The following is a 20,389-nucleotide window of genomic DNA, read 5'->3' on the forward strand; positions in this document are numbered from 1 at the left end:
GGAAGGGGTGGGATATGTGTAGACAACGGCCATATTGGCGTTACAAACTAACCCCATGCATTTCTATGGAGGATTTTTTGAGTGCTGTGTCTCCTCATTAGAAAGTCTCTGGTTAAACTTAGCAGAGGACTCCATGCCTGCCACTGCTTGGGGAGAGGGCAGAGGAGCTGCCTGTAACCACACTGAGCTATGAGTGAACTGCTTATCCAAAACTTCACCATCAGCAGGCATCTATAGATAACCGCTGAAACACTGGCAACATCCAATACATATATTCTTGAACACCTTCCGGCGAAATAGCCACTGAACTGTAATCAACGAAATGATCAGCAGTATTAACAGTGAGAGGCCAGGCTCAGAAATCAGCCACTTCTCTCCAAGGTCTTTAAAAATAGACATTGTAATTACATTTCAGAGGAGAATTAAAAATAAATGATTTCTGCCTTATTAATGGGCTGTTAGACACTCTGTGTGACTGGTCTATATTTAAGCGGCAGCTGTGAATGTCTCCATGCAATGTTTCTTCAACAAATTCTGAAATCTTTCTCCCACCCACCCCCCTCCACCCCCAGCTCTTTCTTCTGTGCTTGTTCTCCTCAGATCCTGTGATGTGTGACAGGCCTCTCTCAGAGCCGACAGCCCGCCGCCACCCAGAACCAACCTCAACCCTGCCGTAAGCGTCAACACAATACGGCAGCCCAACAGAGCCCCACCTGACAGCACAGTGTGAGAGAGAGAGAGAGAGAGAGAGAGAGAGAGAGAGAGAGAGAGAGAGAGAGAGAGAGAGAGAGAGAGAGAGAGAGAGAGCAGAAGAGTACGAAGAGAAGAGAGAGGCAGAGAGAGAGCGAGTGTGTGAGTGTGTGTGAGTGAGAGGGAGTGAGTGAGAGAGAGGGAGGGAGGGGAGATGCTTTGAATTGTATTGGGTTGTATTTAGAGATGTTTTATTTTTTTGGAGAGGAAACACAAAGACAGTAGAGTATTCCTGCATTTAGACATGAGGGAAGTGTTTCCATGACAAAATAAACAGGAACAGTCACTCTGAGGTACATTATTGAAACATAAAAAAAAAATCCTACTGAGCCATCATCCATCAAACTGCTGCTTTTAGTCTGGTTCTTTGTCTGGAACTCTACTTGAAGCACTGATAGGTGAGTCTATCTCAGAAAGATCGTATCAAAATATCACTTCAAGATTTTTCAGGTTTATACAATTCTTAGAGGTGAACATTTTAAAATTGTTGTTACTGGAAATGTCTTTGAATTCTGTAACCCATCAGTCAACCAGAAGCCGTAACTTTGAATAACCTGTCAATAAGTTGTCAACTCATCTCAACTAGCCCCCTGATCAAATCTTACCCCTAATGCCTTAATTGTAAGGCTAATTGTGAACACACAACACACAGTGGTTTGTAGGCACAACAGGCTGTCAGTTTAGAGTGGTCTGGACCAGTCACCTGAGGGTGCATGACTTGTAATGTCCACTGCTTTTTTAAAATCTGTGCATGGGTCTGGATGTCTTGAGTGTCCCATCCACTCTACAGATCTATGTTAGTGAGGAAGTCCTCAGATTCAGTGTCCTCATAGCTGACCATGTCCGTGAACGGGGCCTCTGCCTCAAGCCGCACTCTCTGCTCCAGGGCGGCGTCCTCTTGACTAAGCTCCTCCCCTTTGGTGAGCACGTACAGGAAGTAGTGGAAGCCCTGGCCGTAGGTCTGGTGTTGGATGGACCAGCTGTACTCCGCCCGTGCATACAGACGCTTCCGGAAGTGAGGCTGGGCGAAAGTCACAGAGACGAAGCGTCCACCAGGCTTCAGGACGCGACTGACCTGTGAATGAGAAAAAAAACGCGTTGATCATCACTCAAGATGCCTCAAGGCAGAGCAGAAAGTGGATGACTAACCTCATAGGCATCTGTGATTGCTGTGTTCTGCAAAATCACCAACTAACCAGTATTTGTTCAATTTTGTTCAATTGATTCAAAATTATTAAAATGTTTTCAAATTCAAAGTTACACATGAGACACCATTCATCAGAGGGGCCAAACCAAGCCTCAACTTTCTGAGCTGCTCTTCACTGTATGCTAACGTGGGCCATACGTGTGAGATCCATGTGCTGTGGGGATTTGTTTTTTTCTATAGCACGCTGCAGCAGAGGAGAGTGGAGCAGAGAGCTGCGCTGTGGGTCTCTAGGATGCCGTGATCAGGCGCCCACGTGCCTAACAAGAAGCGGCATGGAGAGAGAGAGAGAGAGAAAGAGAGAGAGAGAGAGAGAGAGAGAGAGAGAGAGAGAGAACTTGGTCTGGGAATAGTTTGTGGGTTATTTTACAGTGCATATGAACCATAAAAGTGGGGAACCAAAGAGCGAAAGAGAGAGGGATGGAAAGAAGGAGATTGGGAGAGAGAAAGTGTGCCAGTTGGACCCAGTGGCAGAGGCAGTAGGAAAGAGAGAAAGAGATAGGATGGTGTCATGTAATGCCTCACCATGCCAGGTCTGTGCAGACGAGGAGAGAAGCTAGCATGAGTCACGTGCAACCATCTCACATGATTCATCCACACACACACACACACACACACACACACACACACACACACACACACACACACCAAGCAAGCAAGCAGGAAAGACATAAATTATTCACATCCCATGGTGACAACAGAATCAGAGAGTGAGCAGGGGAAAAAAGCAAGGCAGTGAGAGAGAGAGAGAAAAAGAGATTGAGTTATAGAGAAGAGGATGGAAGGAGAGGAATGGAAAGAAAAAGAAAAGAGAGTCACAGCTCCATAGCTTGAGCTTTTCTTCACGCTGCCACTTCCTAGTGTACAAGTGAACTAGGAGCTGATGGACTCAAATGTTGGCCTCGTTGGCTTTTGGCTAGATCCTACTGCCTGTGTGCTGTGGCCTTGTGTTTGCCTGCACGCAGAGACACCTGGCCGTAGTGTGAGGAAAGTGCTCCGCTTGACTAATTAGATCACCTGGAACAAACACCTCACTGCCGAATGTCATCGAAAGATCCGCGGCAGCACAGTTTGAAACAGTATAATGCTGAAATGCTGAGAGTTAGTAAGAGAGGGAAAGATAAAACAAAAGAAAAAAATCACAACTGTTACAACTACGATCATTATCCCCCCGTTTTGACATACCTCTTAAGATTGTGCCTCTATGGCTAAAAGCAAATGGTGGTATTTCAGTGGGCCGTTTGGCCCATTTGTACTGAGCTGTACACAGACAACTGCTCTTATTGTACCCGTGAGGATGGAGCTGGGTTATACTACCCATCATCATGAACCTCTGCTCCGGAACTTAGCTCAACTCATCCACCAAAAAGGCCACGCTGAGAGTAGCCGGTCACATTAAATGCCAGACAAACCATGCTTTGACAATGAAAATGTGTACATACTGTATGATTGCCTAGAAAAGCACTACAGCAATGAATATATAATATATAATTAAACTACCTCTACTAATACTATAACTATAACAACTACTACTTATTATTTTTATCATTAGTATTAAGCCACAACATAGGCCCCTTAGAGTTTCTCTATCTTTGTGAGGCCAGTGTCCTTTTTTTTTGGCCCACCACCACCCCCCCTCTTCGGATAGTCTAGGTCCTGGGTAAGATTTGTATGCACTTCATTTAGCGGAGAATATCTTAACTGTTATAGACTAATATGACCCCATTGAACAACGTGGGATGTGTGCCAAAATCTCTACCCGGGACGAAAGTCCTGAAAATGACCACAACAGATGACACTATTATCTATCATTTTTAAATTCAACAAATGGTTTTGTTGAATTTAAAAATTATAGAAAAGGGGACCAGGTGTTTTCAAAGGCTGACATTTGCTTCTCTCTATGTGCATGATGTTTTTCTATTGTAATATATTCTGTGATTAAGTGTTTCCAGTGACTGATATGGCATGATTTCTTTGATTTCCAGTTTTGGAGGACTACTTTCTTAGCGACAGTTAGAGAGATGAGCAAGGGGTTTTTGAAGTGTTGCGTAATGTGGATTTCAGAAATGTCATTAAGAAGACAGAGTGTTGGAGATGATGGGATTCTGGAGTCCAGGATGGTAGAGAGTGCCACAGTGATTGTGATCCAAAAAGAGTAAACTGGTTGACAGAGCCACATGGCGTGCAGATAGTTGTCTGTGCTACCTAAAGTGCATTGTGAACAAATATCTGTGTTGGTTAAGCCCATTTTAAACATTTTACTTTGAGTGATGTGAGATCTATGAATGACTTTATACTGTATAAGCTGTAGGTTTGTGTTAGTGATCATAGAAAATGTGTTATTGCAGATTTGTTCCCAATAATCAGGGTTGGGAGAGAACACCAAGTCATTTTCCCACTTGGTTATTGGGAGTGTTATTGTTGTTTTTAGGTTTGTGATCAGTGTATATAGCTGGGAGGTTAATTTTTTGAAGTTATTAATTTTCATAAGTTTTTCTACAAGTTCAGATGGTTGTAATGTGTTGTTGGTGAGGCTTGTTTTTTCTTTCATTTTAACTTTAAGCTGTTGATATTGAAGGAACTGTTCTCTCCCAATCCCATATTTCTGTGTCAGTGTATTGAATGACATGAATTGGTGGTTGTCAAACATGTGGTGAAGATGTGAGATTCCTTTTTGTGCCCATGTGGAGAAGTGAAAAGGTTTATTCTGTAATGTGAACACTGGATTGTGCCAGAGTGGGGTGTACCTGTTTAGTGCTAGTGATGATTTTGTGATGGTTTTGGTTTGTTTTCCACCAGGCTGTCAGAGTTGAATTGATGGTAATGCGTTGGCAGAAGTTGGATTTTTTGGATTTTTGTGAGGCCAGCGTCCTCGTATCCCCTGGAAGCCAGCTGAGCAGGAGAGGGGCTATGACATGACTAGTCTATCTAGTGCGCTCTCTGCTGCTGCTGCTGCTGCTGTTGTTGTTGTTATTGTGCTCCCCTTGCTGAGCTTCAAGCTGCAGTGCACTTCAAAGCTGCTGACAAACTCAAGCAAGTCACTCAGACTTTAGTGGGTCACGGTGGGAGGGGTTAGTATTTGGGCACCCGAGTCACGACCATCTTCCTGTACACACTCACGTGCACGCACACAGTGACATGTGTGGGCAGGAAAACGTGGAAACGTGATGGCGAGGAGAGGGAGGGAGAGAGGGAGAGAGAGACAGGGTGGGAGTGAGAGAGAGGGAAGAAGACGAAAGGGGGGGGGGGAGAGAGAGAGAGAGAGAGAAAGATTGTAAGGGAAAAAGGAAAAGAGTGCAGCCTCTGTGCCAACTGGGGACTCTTAACGAGGCAGATCCCCTCTTGTCCCCTGCGGCCCAGGAGCAGCAGCCTGCTTTGGGATTCTTTATTTCTCCGCTTCTCCATCCTCTCCACACACAGGATATACTGCTAACACAACATCCCCCAGCTTTCTCCCTTTCTCTCTCTTTGTCTCTCTCCTCTAGCTTGTTTTTGGAGGCTCTTTCACTATACATGAGCTGTACTGTGCCACTGCATCTTAATGGCATCAATAAAACATGGCGATTTAGGTCACATTCGACGTGCCGTGCATCCAGCTTGTTTCACGCAGCATGAGCAAACTGTGACAGCGACATTTTTACAGTGCCATGTAGGGCAGCCTCGTACTGTGCTACTGCCACAGCTTGGAGCTGGCACATAGGAGCCCCCCCATCTCTCTTAAAACGGCACGTGCCAAGTGTAGATGGGGACGGGAGTGGGGAGGGGGTTTGGGGTTCCAGCAGGGCCATCTTAAGCAAGGTGCATCCCCACAGAGTAACCCCACATAGCTTTAACGGACCTGAAAACCAAACTGGACAAAAAAGCAAAGACATAGGAAATTACACAAACAAAACATGAAATGAGACGAGACTAAACAAAGCAAACCAAACAGAAAAGACAAAAACAAAACAGGCCTCCTCTGTGCCTCTGTCTCTGTTGGATCTGCAGGCACTCTTACTAAAAAGCAGAGCAAGTGCTGTGGGTTTTAGAGAAAGAGAGGGGGGGGTGAGAGATAGAGAGAATGGGAGAGAGAGGGAGAGAAAGAGAGAGAGAGAGAGAGAATGGGAGAGATAGACAATGGGAGAGAGGAAGAGAGAGACAATGGGAAAGAGAGGGAGAGAGAGAGAGAGAATGGGAGAGAGAGGGAGAGAGAGAGAGAGAGAATGGGAGGGAAAGAGGCCTCTCTCAGACGCAGATAAGGCTCAGGGTCCACAATGGGCCAGTGTGGAGAGAGGAGGGGTAAGGAGAGGTGGATAGGGAAAGGGATTGGAAGGTTAAGTGAGTGGATGAGTGGACGGAGGAAGAGTCGTCTGTATGGCTCCGGACAGAGGGCACTCTGAAGCACCTCAGCCGATTAGAGGGAAGGGTGGAGTAGAGGAGCTGCAGCATTGGCACCAGTGCCTGCACACAATGTGAATTATACATCAAAGTCTCATACACACACACACACACACACACACACACACACACACACACACACACACACACACACACACACATGCTGCATCCCTCCCTCAGAATGTAAAGAGGGTAGAGGGTGTGATTTTGTGGGTAGGTGAGAACACAGAAGACGTATGTGTGAGTGTCTGCATGTAAAATCAGGTTCACTCTCTCGTTTGTGTCAATAGGTCATCTATATCAGGTCCATTTCTAAGTAATCCTCTTAGGGCGAGCCAAAGGGAGACTGACTTCCTGTACTGCTATCACCACCATGACTGCGGCATGTAGCAAGGGCGCTCTCAAGCAGATAGCGGCAAACCCAAACAAATATGGAACCCAAATGTCCCCTGCACACAGCCAGTACGTTTGTGGGGCGCCATTGAGTCTCCATCTCTGGCTATGTCCTGCTGACCGCCTGGGCTTGTAGACTTGGGCTAATTAGCAGGCTCCCTGTCAATTTCAGCAAGCTGGAAACGGAGAAGGAGCAAAAGAGGCGTTTTTTTTCCCCAGAAACTAAAGGATGGAACAGAGAAGCGGAAAAAACCAGAGCACTGAAAGAGGAAGAAAAAGAAGAAGAGGAAGAGGCAGTGGAAGAAAAGGAGAGAGAGAAAGAAAAGACCCAGCATGCAGCAGGCTCTGGGCTTCTCGAATGACTTGGCACACAAGTTCTCCCCAGTATCACGTCTCGCACTGTCTCAGATTGGGAGTTGCCATGGTGACCAAAGTTTTAGGGAAGTTGTGCGCGTGAGTGAGAAAACTAAGATCAATCTGGGTCAAGCCTTCCCGAATGATAAAACAAAGTTTTGTTTATTAAAGGGTGGATATTCTCTCAGCATCTGCAGATGTAAACCCTGTGCTATTAGGGAGGGGGAATGGAAAGGCTAAATAGTTTAAGATATTTTTAGAAGGAAAGCTCCACTGCCTGATGAAACAATGTGCCCATGTGTGTATATAAATAATGTGTGTGTGTGTGTGTATGTGAATGTGTGTGCATGTGTGTGTGTGACAGAGAGAGAGAGTGTGTGTGAGTGAGTGTGTGAGGGAGAGGGAAAGAGTGGTGTAATATCAGGGTAATTTTGTGTGCTATTTGAGTAGCTTTGCAGCAGAAAACAGTTCAGTTACAGCATGCGTCTGGTTCACGCATGTTACCTTTTGGACTGCACCTCTCTGAGTGTGTGTGTGTGTGTTGGTGGGGGGAATGCCTTGTATCGCCTTGCCTTATTTGGGTTGTTCAGGCTTCAGCTCTTTTTGTGTTCAAAGGCTGACAGTGGAGCTGATTATTGGTGCGTGTCTAAATTCAGCAACCGCATCCTCCCCCAGAGGACTCGTACACATACACAGCAGATTTTCCAACACATTAACCCCTTTTTTAAGCTTCAGAAATAACTCGTGTCTTATTTGCTTTCCTTTCTTCACCTCCTTTTTTCCTCTCCTCCCTTTTTTCTTTCTCCCAAACAGCTCCGTAGGGCTCTGACAGAATCGTCTGTTCTAATTAACAAACTCCTCACCTAACCTACAGCCAGAATTGCTTTCAACCCCCCCGCCCCCGCTTGCACGCCACATCAAAAGTGTGCCTGTGTGTGTGTGTGTGAGAGAGAGATACTGTATATGATGCACTGCTGCACAGCACGTGTCTCTGTGTGGGTTGGGATACGTGAGACCACCCTGCTCAACCACATCACTGCACGGTCATGTATGCTTTAGCATGTGCATGCGCATGCGTCGTGTGCGTGTGTGTTTGTGTGCGCGCGTGTGTGTGTACATATTTTATGGTGGCACACAGTGCATGCCACTTCTTGACATGAGGAATGTGCTTCTTAAAGAGCATGTGTGTTGCCCTGATGGCATACATCTTATCATTTAAGTCAGACTTGTGATACGTATACCTGTATGTGTATCAGCGTGTGTTCCATGACTGTATACATCCTCATATCAACCCTACTGAACACTACATTACTTGTAATATATATATACATACAAGGGGAAAAGTGTGTGTGTGTGTGTGTGTGTGTATGTGTTTTGCCTTTGCCTCATCAACACAAGCATGCATCTGTGTGCCACCTCTTCTCTCTCATCCCCCAGCAGCATGTAACCCGCATCCTCCTCTTCCTCCTCCCACCTTCCTCCTCCTCCTCCTCCTCCTCCTTCTCCCAGCAGAGACTTCACAGCACGTGTGAGAAACAAACCCCCACACACCCTCCCCTCCCCTATCCTCCTCTCCTCCTCGCTTGCTGGAGTCCACAGCAGCCCTCTGCATCAGTCCCACTGGGGTCCTCTGCTGCCCACCACACACCTCCGCGCGGCACAGAGACAGCTAACCGACTGCAACACTGCAAACGTGGGATCCGCAGAGGCCCCCCGTCTGCAAACTTCCTCCGCCTGTACCGACACAACACTGGGCTTACAGCCGAGAGCAAACTATGCACTTGACCTACAGAGGAGGGTTGCCCCAAATAAAACTAAAACTACAAGCACAAAACGACAACAACTGTAGTGATAGTATGTCATCAGTTTACCACTGTCTCTTGAGTCTCGAGTTTTATCTGTTGAGATAAAAGCTTCCAAAGGTAAAAGGTCAGCCAGCCACAGGATTATCTATTATTACACTTTCTTTGTTACTTTGCATCGCTCCGGTTATGGAGAGCCTACCAATTTGATGGTGAGTACATTTTATGTGATGTAATTCAATTACATCCTGACAGTGTTTCACAATTGTGTCAATGTCAGTGGCAGCTGATGAGGGGTGGGTGAGGGGCGGGGGGTTACCTCTCAGAGAGGAGATATGCCCCAGAGACACACACACGCGCTGGGCAAGTGGGGGTATGAAGAGACTGCTGGCATGTGTTTGTGTGCACGTGCCAGGCAAAAAGAGGTCTGCTGATTTACCCCAAGCATGCATGCGTGAAAGAGAGAGAGGAGAGAGAGAAAAGAAAGAGAGAGAGAATACATGTTTGAGTGTATGCGTGTGTGGGCTGGCACATGCGAGTATTTGTTTTTGTCGAGTGGGAGAGAGAGGGTATGAGCGACTACGAGCAACATATTGAGTGTGTTTGTGTGTGTCAGAGGGAGAGACTGGTTTTAACCGAGTAAACATATTTTAGGTGCTCTAGTGTCACTGTGCTAATTCAGTCACATGGGGAACACATGAACTGGGAAACGCATGAACTGAGAAAAGAGACCTGTAAGAGATGCCGAGGGAAAGAGACACATAGGGAGGGAAAGAGGACCATACCGAGTGTGAGAAGAGTGGGAAGGACAGACAGAGAGAGAGAGAGAGAGAGAGAATGTGTGTGAGTGAGTACTGACGGTGGGGTAGAGCAGTAGCAGCATCACTACTGACGGTGGGGTTGAGCAGTAGCAGCAGCAGTACTGACGGTGGGGTTGAGCAGTAGCAGCAGCAGTACTGACGGTGGGGTGGAGCAGTAGCAGCAGCAGCAGTAGAGGCAGCTATGTGGTTCAGCAGCTGTGTGGTTCAGTGTTCAGGCAGTGGGGAAGTGGGCCAGTGTGTCTGCAAGCTTCCAGGCTGCCCATGGGACATGTCGCCACGGCTGCCACCACAGCGCACACACACACACACACACACACACACACACACACACACACACACACACACACACACACACACACACACACACTCCTGGCTGCAACAGGTGGAGAGGAGTGCTGAGGCAGCAGCACCTCTCTGACACCCCCCAAAAAGTAGTCCTGGTTTTTGTTCACACTCTCTGGTGCTATTTTCACTGGGGAAGCTGTCAAGAGTCCACCACCAGACAAAACATGAGGGGAGCCATATACTGTATAGGCCACTGTGCTAAGACAGAGAGAGGGGGGGGGGATGCATAGGGATGCTCTCCTCTCCTCTACCTGACCTCTCTGGGACTGCTGGGAAGGTCCCATTGCTTTGGGACATTAATATAAGCCTTCATTAGCAGGAGGCTTGACGGCCGGCCTGGACAAGGGCACCGCTGGAGTGGGCTGCACGTGAGATTGAAATAGCCGTCCCAACATGCAGAGGAGTGTGTAGAGACCCTCACTGTAGAAGAGCGCACAGACATTAGCCACAGCTACTTAGGCTGATGGGAACAGATGTGGCAGTAGTGTGGGAGGGCTCCACTAAACTGCAAGGTCAAACGGTAACACACACACACACACACACACACACACACACACACACACACAATTTGAATATCAGATACCAGTTATATACCAATATTGGTGACCTTTGGAAGTACTGGCAGAATCAAAATGTCACCTCTAAGTGCAGAGAGAAAAGTGGTACATTTCTCTACTTGGGGAGGTGTGTGTGTGTGTGTGTGTGTGTGTGTGTGTGTGTGTGTGTGTGTGTGTGTGTGTGTGGTCCTAATTCCGTAGGAAGCTTTCAGAGTGTGTTCCGGGAGTGTGAGTGTTCAGTGTTGAGACTCCGAGCCTCTGCCTCCAGGCTGCCAGGAGCGAGTGTGGAGATGACCCCTTTGAACAGCGCTGTTTGGACACAGGACCTTCGGAGCGGAAAAGGGCAAAAACAAACTCTAGAGAGAAACTGAGAGAGAGAGAGAGAGAGAGAGGGAGAAGGATGGAGGGGGGAGTGTCTGCCTGCAGTCTCTGAAGGATATGGGGCCCATCAGATCACTGCCTACACACAGAGAGATATGGTGAGACGGGGAAGCTAGAAGTCAAATGCGGTCTGTTCGCTGGGTGGTTCGTGAAAAGCAGCTGTGGTCCATCCGAATGTGAAAGTGACTCACTTGGGCTGTTGAAGTATCAGTCATCTGATGGTGCACAGGGCAAAAGTCAGCCATCACTCAAAGCGGCTTATTTGGGCAACACACAGACACAGACATAAACACACATGCGCACACACTGCAAAGGTTTTCAAGGCAGGGGGAAATATAGAGGAATGAGTAAAAATAACTCTTTCCACAGAACGCTGGAGGTCACCCAAGCAGAGAATGACACTTCAGGAAACTTTTCTAATTTCTCAACCACCCCCCTTCTTTTCCAGGGAAGTAAACTTTGCATTAGCAAAGGGGGACTTCCTACTTTTTGAAAAAAAAGACAACAAGTCTCAAAAGACATGGGTTTAACATGGCTCCTAGACTCTCATGAACCTTAATCCTGACCCACAGATTAGCTGAGAGAGAGAGAGAGAGAGAGAGACGTGGGCCTAAGACCGAGGGACATAGACATTCCTGGGCCAGAGCTGTGCCACAACTGGGCCAGAGGCGTGACCGTGTGAAGTGGCAGGAGTATGTGCTCAGTGGAGGGAAGGGCTAAACGCCACACACACAGGCAAACGCACACGCGCACACATACCACTTGCTACCAGTTAGAAGCAGCTGAGTTTGATTCTGTAGAGTGTCTGTGTAATGGTTCAGACAAAATCTCTTGTATGCCCTGATGTGCAGTTGAGTAAGGGGCTCCCAACTTGGGAAGACTCTGGTGAGGTGGTTGGAGAAATAACACTCTAAACTGTGTAAACCGTTGAGTGATCATTCTGATTAGCTAGTGGTCATTGCCATATTTGGGGCCGAGACCAGCCGTGTGACATGTTTTCCAGAGAAGCCGCAAAGATCTAAAAGGATTTACACTGTATCTAATGCTTTCCCTCTCCTGTTTATGTAGTTTCCACATGCCTGACGAATCAGCAGTGCCGCCAACAGCAAGACCATCAGTGTCAAGGACCTCTGGATCTATGTGAGGTGTTCTGCGTGTGTGTATGTGTGTGTGTGTGTGTGTGAGCGTGAGAGAATATGGAATATCAGTCATGTGAGGCATCCTCTCTGTGCTGTGTGTGTACGGGCATGTATCTGTGTGGACAAGTTTGTTTGGAAAACTCTTTCTGGGAATCAGGGTTCCTCTCAGATGCTATGGTATAAACATAGCAGCCGGCCTGCTAGCTGGTTGGGCATCCTGCCGACTGCGCCAAACGGCCCCGAATATGGCCACAAGCCGCCCGGAAGCGTGCTAACTCCTGCCTGCCACCAATTAAATGCTGTCGCTGCCTCCCCGACGCCTCCTCCCACTGTCCTAATCCCCCAGAACTGATGGACTATTTCGGGCCTTTAACAGATTAAGTGTCTATGTTTGGAGCCCGGGGTGGGGTGGGGTGGGCGTGTGAACCGTCCCACTCAGGCCCGTCACTCTTCTTCTCTATCTCCATATCTGTTGTTTTCCTTTCGCTTTTTTTTCCTCCTTTCTTTTTTTAGGGAGAGCCGGTGGGGTTCCCCTCTCTGACTGCACATGGAACGTATTTTCCAAACCCCCCGCCGGACACCCTCCCCCAAACGGGGCTCGCTAACCTACTGCTCCCTGACGTCCTTGGACCTGACATGGGAGTCAAGTGACATGGGATTAAAAAGTCTGGCAAGAGGAACCCATGGGATCCAGTCCAACGTGTGTGTGTGTGTGTGTGTGTGTGTGTGTGTGGGAACTTTAATGATCATGGAATTGTATCACTCACAGATAAACACACATACAAACACTCACGCAGACACCCAGAGGCTAGCCTGTGATGAGCGCTGAGCCCTATGTTAGGTAAGACACTGAGTAATATAAGAGGCATGTTGGGCTAACACAGACCACTAGGGAGTGGGGCTACACCATGAGGGTTTTGCAAGAGCTTAGACTGGTCATCAAATCTAACGTTGCATAATTAACATTTCAGAAACCAGCCGCTGGGGGAAAACAAGCCGTGGGGGTTACGTGGTAGCCATCAGCAATTAACTTTAGGAAAGACGCAGATTATAACACTCTTAGAAATGCAGCATTAATGAATAACAAAGACTAGGCTTAAATTTGGACCTCCTAAAAACCACACACTGGGAACAAGAGAACATGTTCAGTGACTGATAGAGGGCTACACAGTAAATTATATTAGCACAGTCCTGCATTTGAAAGTATCAGCGCTGCGCAAGTTTGAATTACTCTTTTACAATACTCTCTAGGGCTTGGCCACGGACAAGTGTTTTGTTGGCACAATGCAGTCGATTTCCCCACAACAACAACAACAACAACAGCAGCAACAACAACAAAAGAGGTGAACTCCTGGTCTTTCCTGCACCTTTGTTTAGTGCAAGGTGTGGAATGTTCAGGGGTGGAATGTAACGAAGTACAAATACTTCGTTACTGTACTTAAGTAAATTTTCCACGTATTTGTACTTTACTTAAGTAAAATTTATAGTGCATACTTTTGACTTTTACTTCGTTACATTTTACAGCAATTATCTGTACTTTTACTCCGCTACATTTCTACAACACCATCGTTCCTTTTACGATACATTTTATGATCAGTTTTTTTCTCTCTCCTGACAAACACGTTTGTTTTACCGGGGGTTGCTACCAAAGATTCTGAGCTTACGTGCATTCTTAGAAACATAAGCTTCTAGTCTAGACCAGGCAAAGCGTGAGCTTGTAGCCATCTGCATTCGGTAGGCTATATTCACCAGACCCATGGCTACACTGTACATGCAACTGTGTTCTGTGCCTTTCTCTGTCTGTTATCTGCAGCGTTAGGGCCTCCTCTCCGATGAGATTGCTATCCGCTGATCAGCGAGATTACAGGCTATGCCCATGCTTCTGTCACCGCATCTGATCATTTGCGGCACAAAATGAATGGTAGACTATTGAATGAACCGGGTGGCGGAAAAAAACGTAACATTTTCCAGATTAGGAAATATTCCTTAATTGTGTGTGATTAAATAAAGATGCATAGCCTACAATTGGGGGGTAGTAACGTGAGCGCTCATTCAATGTCTATGCGTCTGCGCAAGTGAAACTGAACTTAATCATAAAGACACCTTTCTCAGCAACTTTTCTGTTCAATCAGTATAATTGGCATTACGATCCACCCGACGTTTCCCTTGTCTACCCCTTAAACTTCAGGCTCGTGTTTTGCTGAATGATATTACTCAGCAGATCACACTAGTAGATAACCAGAATTACAGTCTCTAGAATTGTAGGTCAGAATGTAAACTGGGCCACAGATGGTAAGCACAATTGCATTAACTTAAAACTATCTAGTCGAGTATAACCTAAAACTAGCTTAATTAAAATGCCACAGCCCATACTGATTTTTCCTTTTAGAATATATATATTAAGAGAATAAATCATTATGCAAATACTTTTACTTTTAATACTTAAAGTACATTTAAAAGCAGGTACTTTTTACTTTTACTTAAGTAGGGTTGTCATTGTGGTACTTTTACTTTTACTAAAGTAAATATTTCTCTGTGTATTTGTACTTTTACTTAAGTACTGAGTTTCAGTACTTCCTCCACCACTGGGAATGTTCCAAAGTGCTCAAGAAGTGCCATGAGTCCGTAACAGTATTAGCACACTGACTTGGATTGACCTTAACGGCAGGGCTTCCCAGGGCCCTGAAAGACCTGGGCAACACTGTCCTGCTTACGAAATCCACTTACTAACACAGCAGCGTGAGCACAACTAGGATGCTTTGAGACGCGCCACTCATTTAAACATGACAGAAGCAAAAACAATGGAATTATACAAAAAAATAAAGTTCTCAGGAACTTGTAAAATTGAGAGAAAGGGCCTTCAGGGAATGTGCTTTAAAAGTAGTAGTTCGGTAACACTTTACTTGACAGTATCGACATAAGAGTGACATGACACGGTCATAAACACATGACACTGTCATGACACATGAAACCTAACCCTAACCATAACTTTAACCCTAACCCTAACCCTAACCCTAATCCTAAACCCTAACTTGTTATGACAAAAACAGAATGTCACTTAATAACAGAAGTGTTATGTCATAAACATTTATGACTTGTGTATGACATGTTCATGACAGTGTCATGTCACTCTTATGTCAACACTGTCAAGTAAAGTGTAACCAGTAGTTCAAAGTCAGAACATACTGTAGCAACACAACAAAAGTACTGTCTAACAAAATGACTGCAATCAGAGTGCAAAACAACTAAGGATTGCTTTGAGAAAAAGTGCTTTTAAACAGTACTTTAAGCTCCTTTCTGGCCAGTGTTGGGTGTAACGCGTTACAAAAGTAATGTAATTACTGTAATATATTGCTGTTTGCGGTAATGTAAGGCATTACAAAAAAGTAATATTTTACTCGGTACAAACTTCAGTAACGCGCGTTACAATGCATTTAACCCGAAATTAAGTGTTTTGTTTTGATACATATTTGCAAACACCACGCGAGAACAACAGAGGAGAAAAAATCCGCGCAAAATAAAAACGTTGTCTCCTGATACTGGTTGAAGATGACTGTGGCTGCAGCAGACTCGCAGGCAGACTCTATTTGCGGGATGGACATAAGCCTAGGCTCATTATTTTCAGCTCGTCAGAGACAAGGCTATGAAGAACATAATAGTTAGTGCACTTTGTGTGCGAAACCGAAAGATCGCTCTATGCCTTGCGAAATAGCACGTAAGTAATTTAATGAAACATCTAAAGTAGTGCCACGCTAATCTTTTTGATTCTTAAATAAAACACAAACTATGCTGTTGTGCATGTCAGCTGTGCTGTGAACTTGAATTAAAGAGAATAAAGGGATAGAAATGCAGAAAAAGATTGTGTAGCCTGGCAGTGACACCGCTCCCACCACGCGCATCACACACTTTGCGTTGGGCACCAAAGGACAGAGGGGGCACCCAAATGTAACCAATGAATAGTAGCTTTACTGCAAACTGCGTTTCACTCTTCATCAATAATGTTTACAATGTCAAAATGCATATAACACGATGTTATATGCAAGTTTGATACCTTTTGGGTTCTCTCAATAGTACTAGAATTGGTGGGTCTTCAATCATTCGTTTTCCAAGCATTTAGGCTACATGAAGCACATGAGTCGACTGAAACACATTCCATTCAGATAGCTGATAGATAGGTGGATACCAGGCTCATAATTCACTTGTATTCGCAAAACGAAATGTGAAGTAACATGTCATTGCATACTTCCATTTCCAAAGCAATGAAGGCGGCTTAAAACAACTTAACATTGTGCGTGTTAATACTGTGCTATCAATGTAACTCAAACAAATAAGGCTTGTTAACAAGAGCTGGCAAAAGGGCATTATGACAACGTAAAGATCAATGCTCTTAAAGTGACAGTTCACCATTTATAAGTAAAACAGCATTTCTTCAGAAATTAATGCTTAAAAACACACAGTAATGGTCTGTAAATAAAAGGCCTTTTATTTTACTTTAGGTGTTTGAGTTATCATTTAAATGTCACTCACTCAAAGCCACTCACTTAGGGCACCGAAATGGCCAGCAGGCCACCATCTTGACATGTCTTTATTAAAGGAACCGTATGTAAAAAATGTATTTCAATTCATCATAAAATTGCCCTGATATGTCACTAGACATTAAGAAATCATGTTCATTTCAAATACTTATATCACTGACAACAGTAGTCTGGCCAGGATATTGTCATTTAAAAAGTAAAGTTGCAGCCCTCAACTGATGTTGATGTTGTCATGTTGTGTTTTGGCCTAATGCACCACCCTCCACCTATCTACTAATCACAAAGTCAGTAGAGTTTCGGCATCCGGTTGCCAACTCTGCCAGTCAGAGGGGAGGGGAAGGGGATACACCGCTCTACAGTAATTTGAAAGTGATTGTAGTACCAGTTTTGGCCACAATCTTACATACGGTTCCTTTAAGCTTTGATTTACAATACAGTAGTCTCTCTATTGATTTTAATGAGTAGGACTAGGCCTTAAAGTTACAGTATTTCTATCACAATTTACCAGACTTTGACCTTTTGTCGGTTTTTAACAAAATTCTGACTGTTGTTCTGTGTGATTGTTCCTTGTATTGCATCATGAGCACTGTGCCTATTGCATTCTACTGTTGTTAGCCTTAAGCCTAGCTCAGTCATTATGCTATACCACATCTCCCTCCATTGGAAGAGCAAGCTGCATTGAGCGTAATAAACTGCATTTTGAATGGCAAATCCATATTTCTAGATATTTTGGTGAAAGTAACTTAAAAGTAATGCAATAGTAGTGTAATGCCTTACAATTCAGAGACAGTAATATTATAATGTAAAAAATTACTTTGAAATGACAGTAATAAGTAATACATAATACATTACGATTTTGAAGTAACTTGCCCAACACTGTTCATGGCTTGTTTCTGCTTTCCTGCAGTGACTGAGGTTAACAGAGTACAGTATGTGTGAGAGAAAAAGACTCGGCCTGCAGCACGGTCAGTAACCTTAAAATGTCACGTCCGATTCGATGAGTGTTCACTTTTCAACATGCATTAGGTTCCCTGTGATTTGCCATATTTGCCGTATTTACATGCTATTTTTACAACCGCCAGCCGCAGGGTGTTGCACACAGCGTGGGTTGGAGGGGGGCAACACGTGCAGAGCTGTAATCTACACTTCACAACATTTGACTGTCTGTGTGTGTGTGTGTGTGTGTGTGTGTGTGTGTGTGTGTGTGTGTGTGTGTGTGTGTGTGTGAGTGTGTAGTGATGTGAGCTGTACAAGCTATGACAACCCCTCTACTCAGTTCATTTCCAATATGTTTCTCATACAAATGAGGGGAACTGAATTTCTCACAGCCTCTTTATTTCTCACGTGCTCCCCGACAGCATGAATTACTTACTCAAGAAGAAGGGGAATAACCCTCTAAAACCTCTTACAAACCTCTAAAAATCCTATAGAACCTCTAATAAACCTCTGAAAAACCCTCTAGAACGTCTAATAAACCTTTAAAAACCCTCTAGACCTCTAATAAACCTCCTAATCACTGTAACAGTAACTGGTCCACTACCTATCTTCCCCTTGTAGATGCCATATCAGGGGCACATGTGCACTCCCTACTCACTATTATTACTCCACTGGGGTTTTTTCACAGCAGGAACGCCACTGTACGCACGAGTGGCTGCTTGGCAGCAGAGGACGCGAATGTGTGCGTGTGTGCGTGTGTGCGTGCGTGCGTGTGTGCCTGTCTGTCTGTCTGTCTGTCTGTCACAAAGAGGCCAATCTTATTGTGAAATGTGACCACTAGGTTCCAAAGGGTGGCGAGGGAAGATTGTGTGTGTGCAAATTATGGAGGAATAATGTCAGCTTGTTTATACTGCAGCATTATGAGGAGAGTTGTATTGGTTGTGTATGTGAGGGAGCTGGGAGCTGATAATAGATGGACACTGGCTCTCACTAGTCAATGTGCTGGTCATTAGTTACATAATGCAATGCAATGGTGGGTGTGACGTAAAGATAACATTGACTGGCTGGGCCACGAGTGTCTCGTTCACTGGTTACAAAGGGGTTTTCCTCACTCACATGCAGACAGACATAGAAACATACAGTATATGGAGACATAGGACCATGCACACTCTTTCTCTTACACATGCACACACACTTGCATGCTGGACGGTGGTGATGCCATCTCACATACCGCAGGGTGTTGCCATTCTCTGGGTAATTAAAAATGCCCCCGGTTGTTATTTTTCATAATTAACAATTGGAGGCCACAATCTGGTCTCCTAATACATACACACACACACACAAAAGCAAAAACAACAAAAAATACTGAGCAGATTGGCTGATATGATTCACACCAATGCTGCCTGCCAAAGCCTAAATCTCTCCCAAGCTTTGCTGTCGTGTTCACAGACCCTAGCAGAACTTCCTCCTACACCCTCTCCTGCCCTGGAACTCAGAGGCCCAGCCACAGGCTGCCATGCGAAACGCCTGTACACTTGCTTATACTGACAACCAGATGCAAATCTGCTGGGAGCATAGTATTCCAGGACTGTAAATCCAGTATACATAGTTACTGTAAAATCATACTTTATATACTCTATATACTTAGCATATTACTTCATATTATATTATATTCATAACATTGTAGAAAACTGTGTCATGACATAGCATGGCGTTACAGCATACTGCAGAATTATGATGTATACTTGAAAAATAAAAATATTTTGTACATAACCATGCTAATACATGGTGTAGAATGCCAATCCATGCAAACATAATGCATGACCCCCAAATACTGAAAGACCAATCCGTCTGCACTGTTCACACAAACTGAGTTCTGAGAATCTGCTAAATAACGACACATCTGCTGTGTATACCATAATTTCCCGCCTATTAAATGAGGTGTATACATTGATCTAGCTAAATTTCTTAAGCTATGAGGCTGATACACAGAGGCAGGGAACTTGCATTTATTTTCTTCATTCTTCTTTATGATAAGAACACAATCTGATTCTGATTCATTGGGCTATTGGGCACTGTGGTTAATACACAGGTGTGGTCAACACATAGTTCCTTTTGTAAAATACTATCCTGTGTGGTTTATACACTATGCAGCTAATACACTGTCAGATATGGAAGTAACGCTTTATAACACTTCTTTCTGAGCGGGACTGTCTAAAAAAGTGCATGTTGCTAAAGATGGAGGTCGAGGTCACCTTCTCTCCTCCACATTCTGTGCATGCCTTCCACTCAAACAAAACTATCAAGTGCTGGAACAAATAAGGGCTTTGGCAACGCCACTCTGTCGTTTATTTACTTCAAATTACGTGTGGATAATGGACCCCAGCGGTGTTACTGGGATTCTTGTGGCAAAGACACACAGAGTGAAAATAAAGGCAGCTGATTTAATTAGCAGAAAAACGTTTTAAGTCGGCACTGCCCTTGAGCGCTTCGCTTCGTCTTCTTGTGGGAATTGACATGACTGATTTCTGGGGGTAAAAATAACATTGCAGTGGTGATGCAGAGCAGACAGACAAATTGTTGGGATTATAAGTACAAAGGGCTAACCTTGGAGCAATCATTTCTCTCTCTCCACACACACACACACACACACACACACACACACACACACACACACACACACACACAGACATATACACACAGGACTTACAGTGACCTTCAAAGGTCCGGTTAGAAGAGAAGGCTGTGGGAGTGTAATTTCTCAGAAGGAGTGAGGAGGTTGCTGCCAACTCTGG

The 20,389-nt window shown here is 44.9% G+C and overlaps 1 protein-coding gene across 3 annotated transcripts in view; it reads right to left on the minus strand.

The window, feature by feature from the left end:
- Nucleotides 1-854: 854 nt before the first annotated feature.
- Nucleotides 855-20,389, minus strand: part of ece2a (endothelin converting enzyme 2a) — a 124,981-nt gene continuing 105,446 nt past the window's right edge. For all 3 annotated transcript variants that reach the window (XM_048263458.1, XM_048263531.1, XM_048263609.1), the window contains one exon: nucleotides 855-1,825. In XM_048263458.1, the coding sequence (XP_048119415.1) occupies nucleotides 1,535-1,825 (291 nt within the window). In that variant the 3' untranslated portion in view covers nucleotides 855-1,534. The remainder of the gene's footprint in view (nucleotides 1,826-20,389) is intronic.

Source organism: Alosa alosa, chromosome 1, assembly GCF_017589495.1.
Source record: "Alosa alosa isolate M-15738 ecotype Scorff River chromosome 1, AALO_Geno_1.1, whole genome shotgun sequence".
Classification (NCBI taxonomy): Eukaryota; Metazoa; Chordata; class Actinopteri; order Clupeiformes; family Clupeidae; genus Alosa; species Alosa alosa.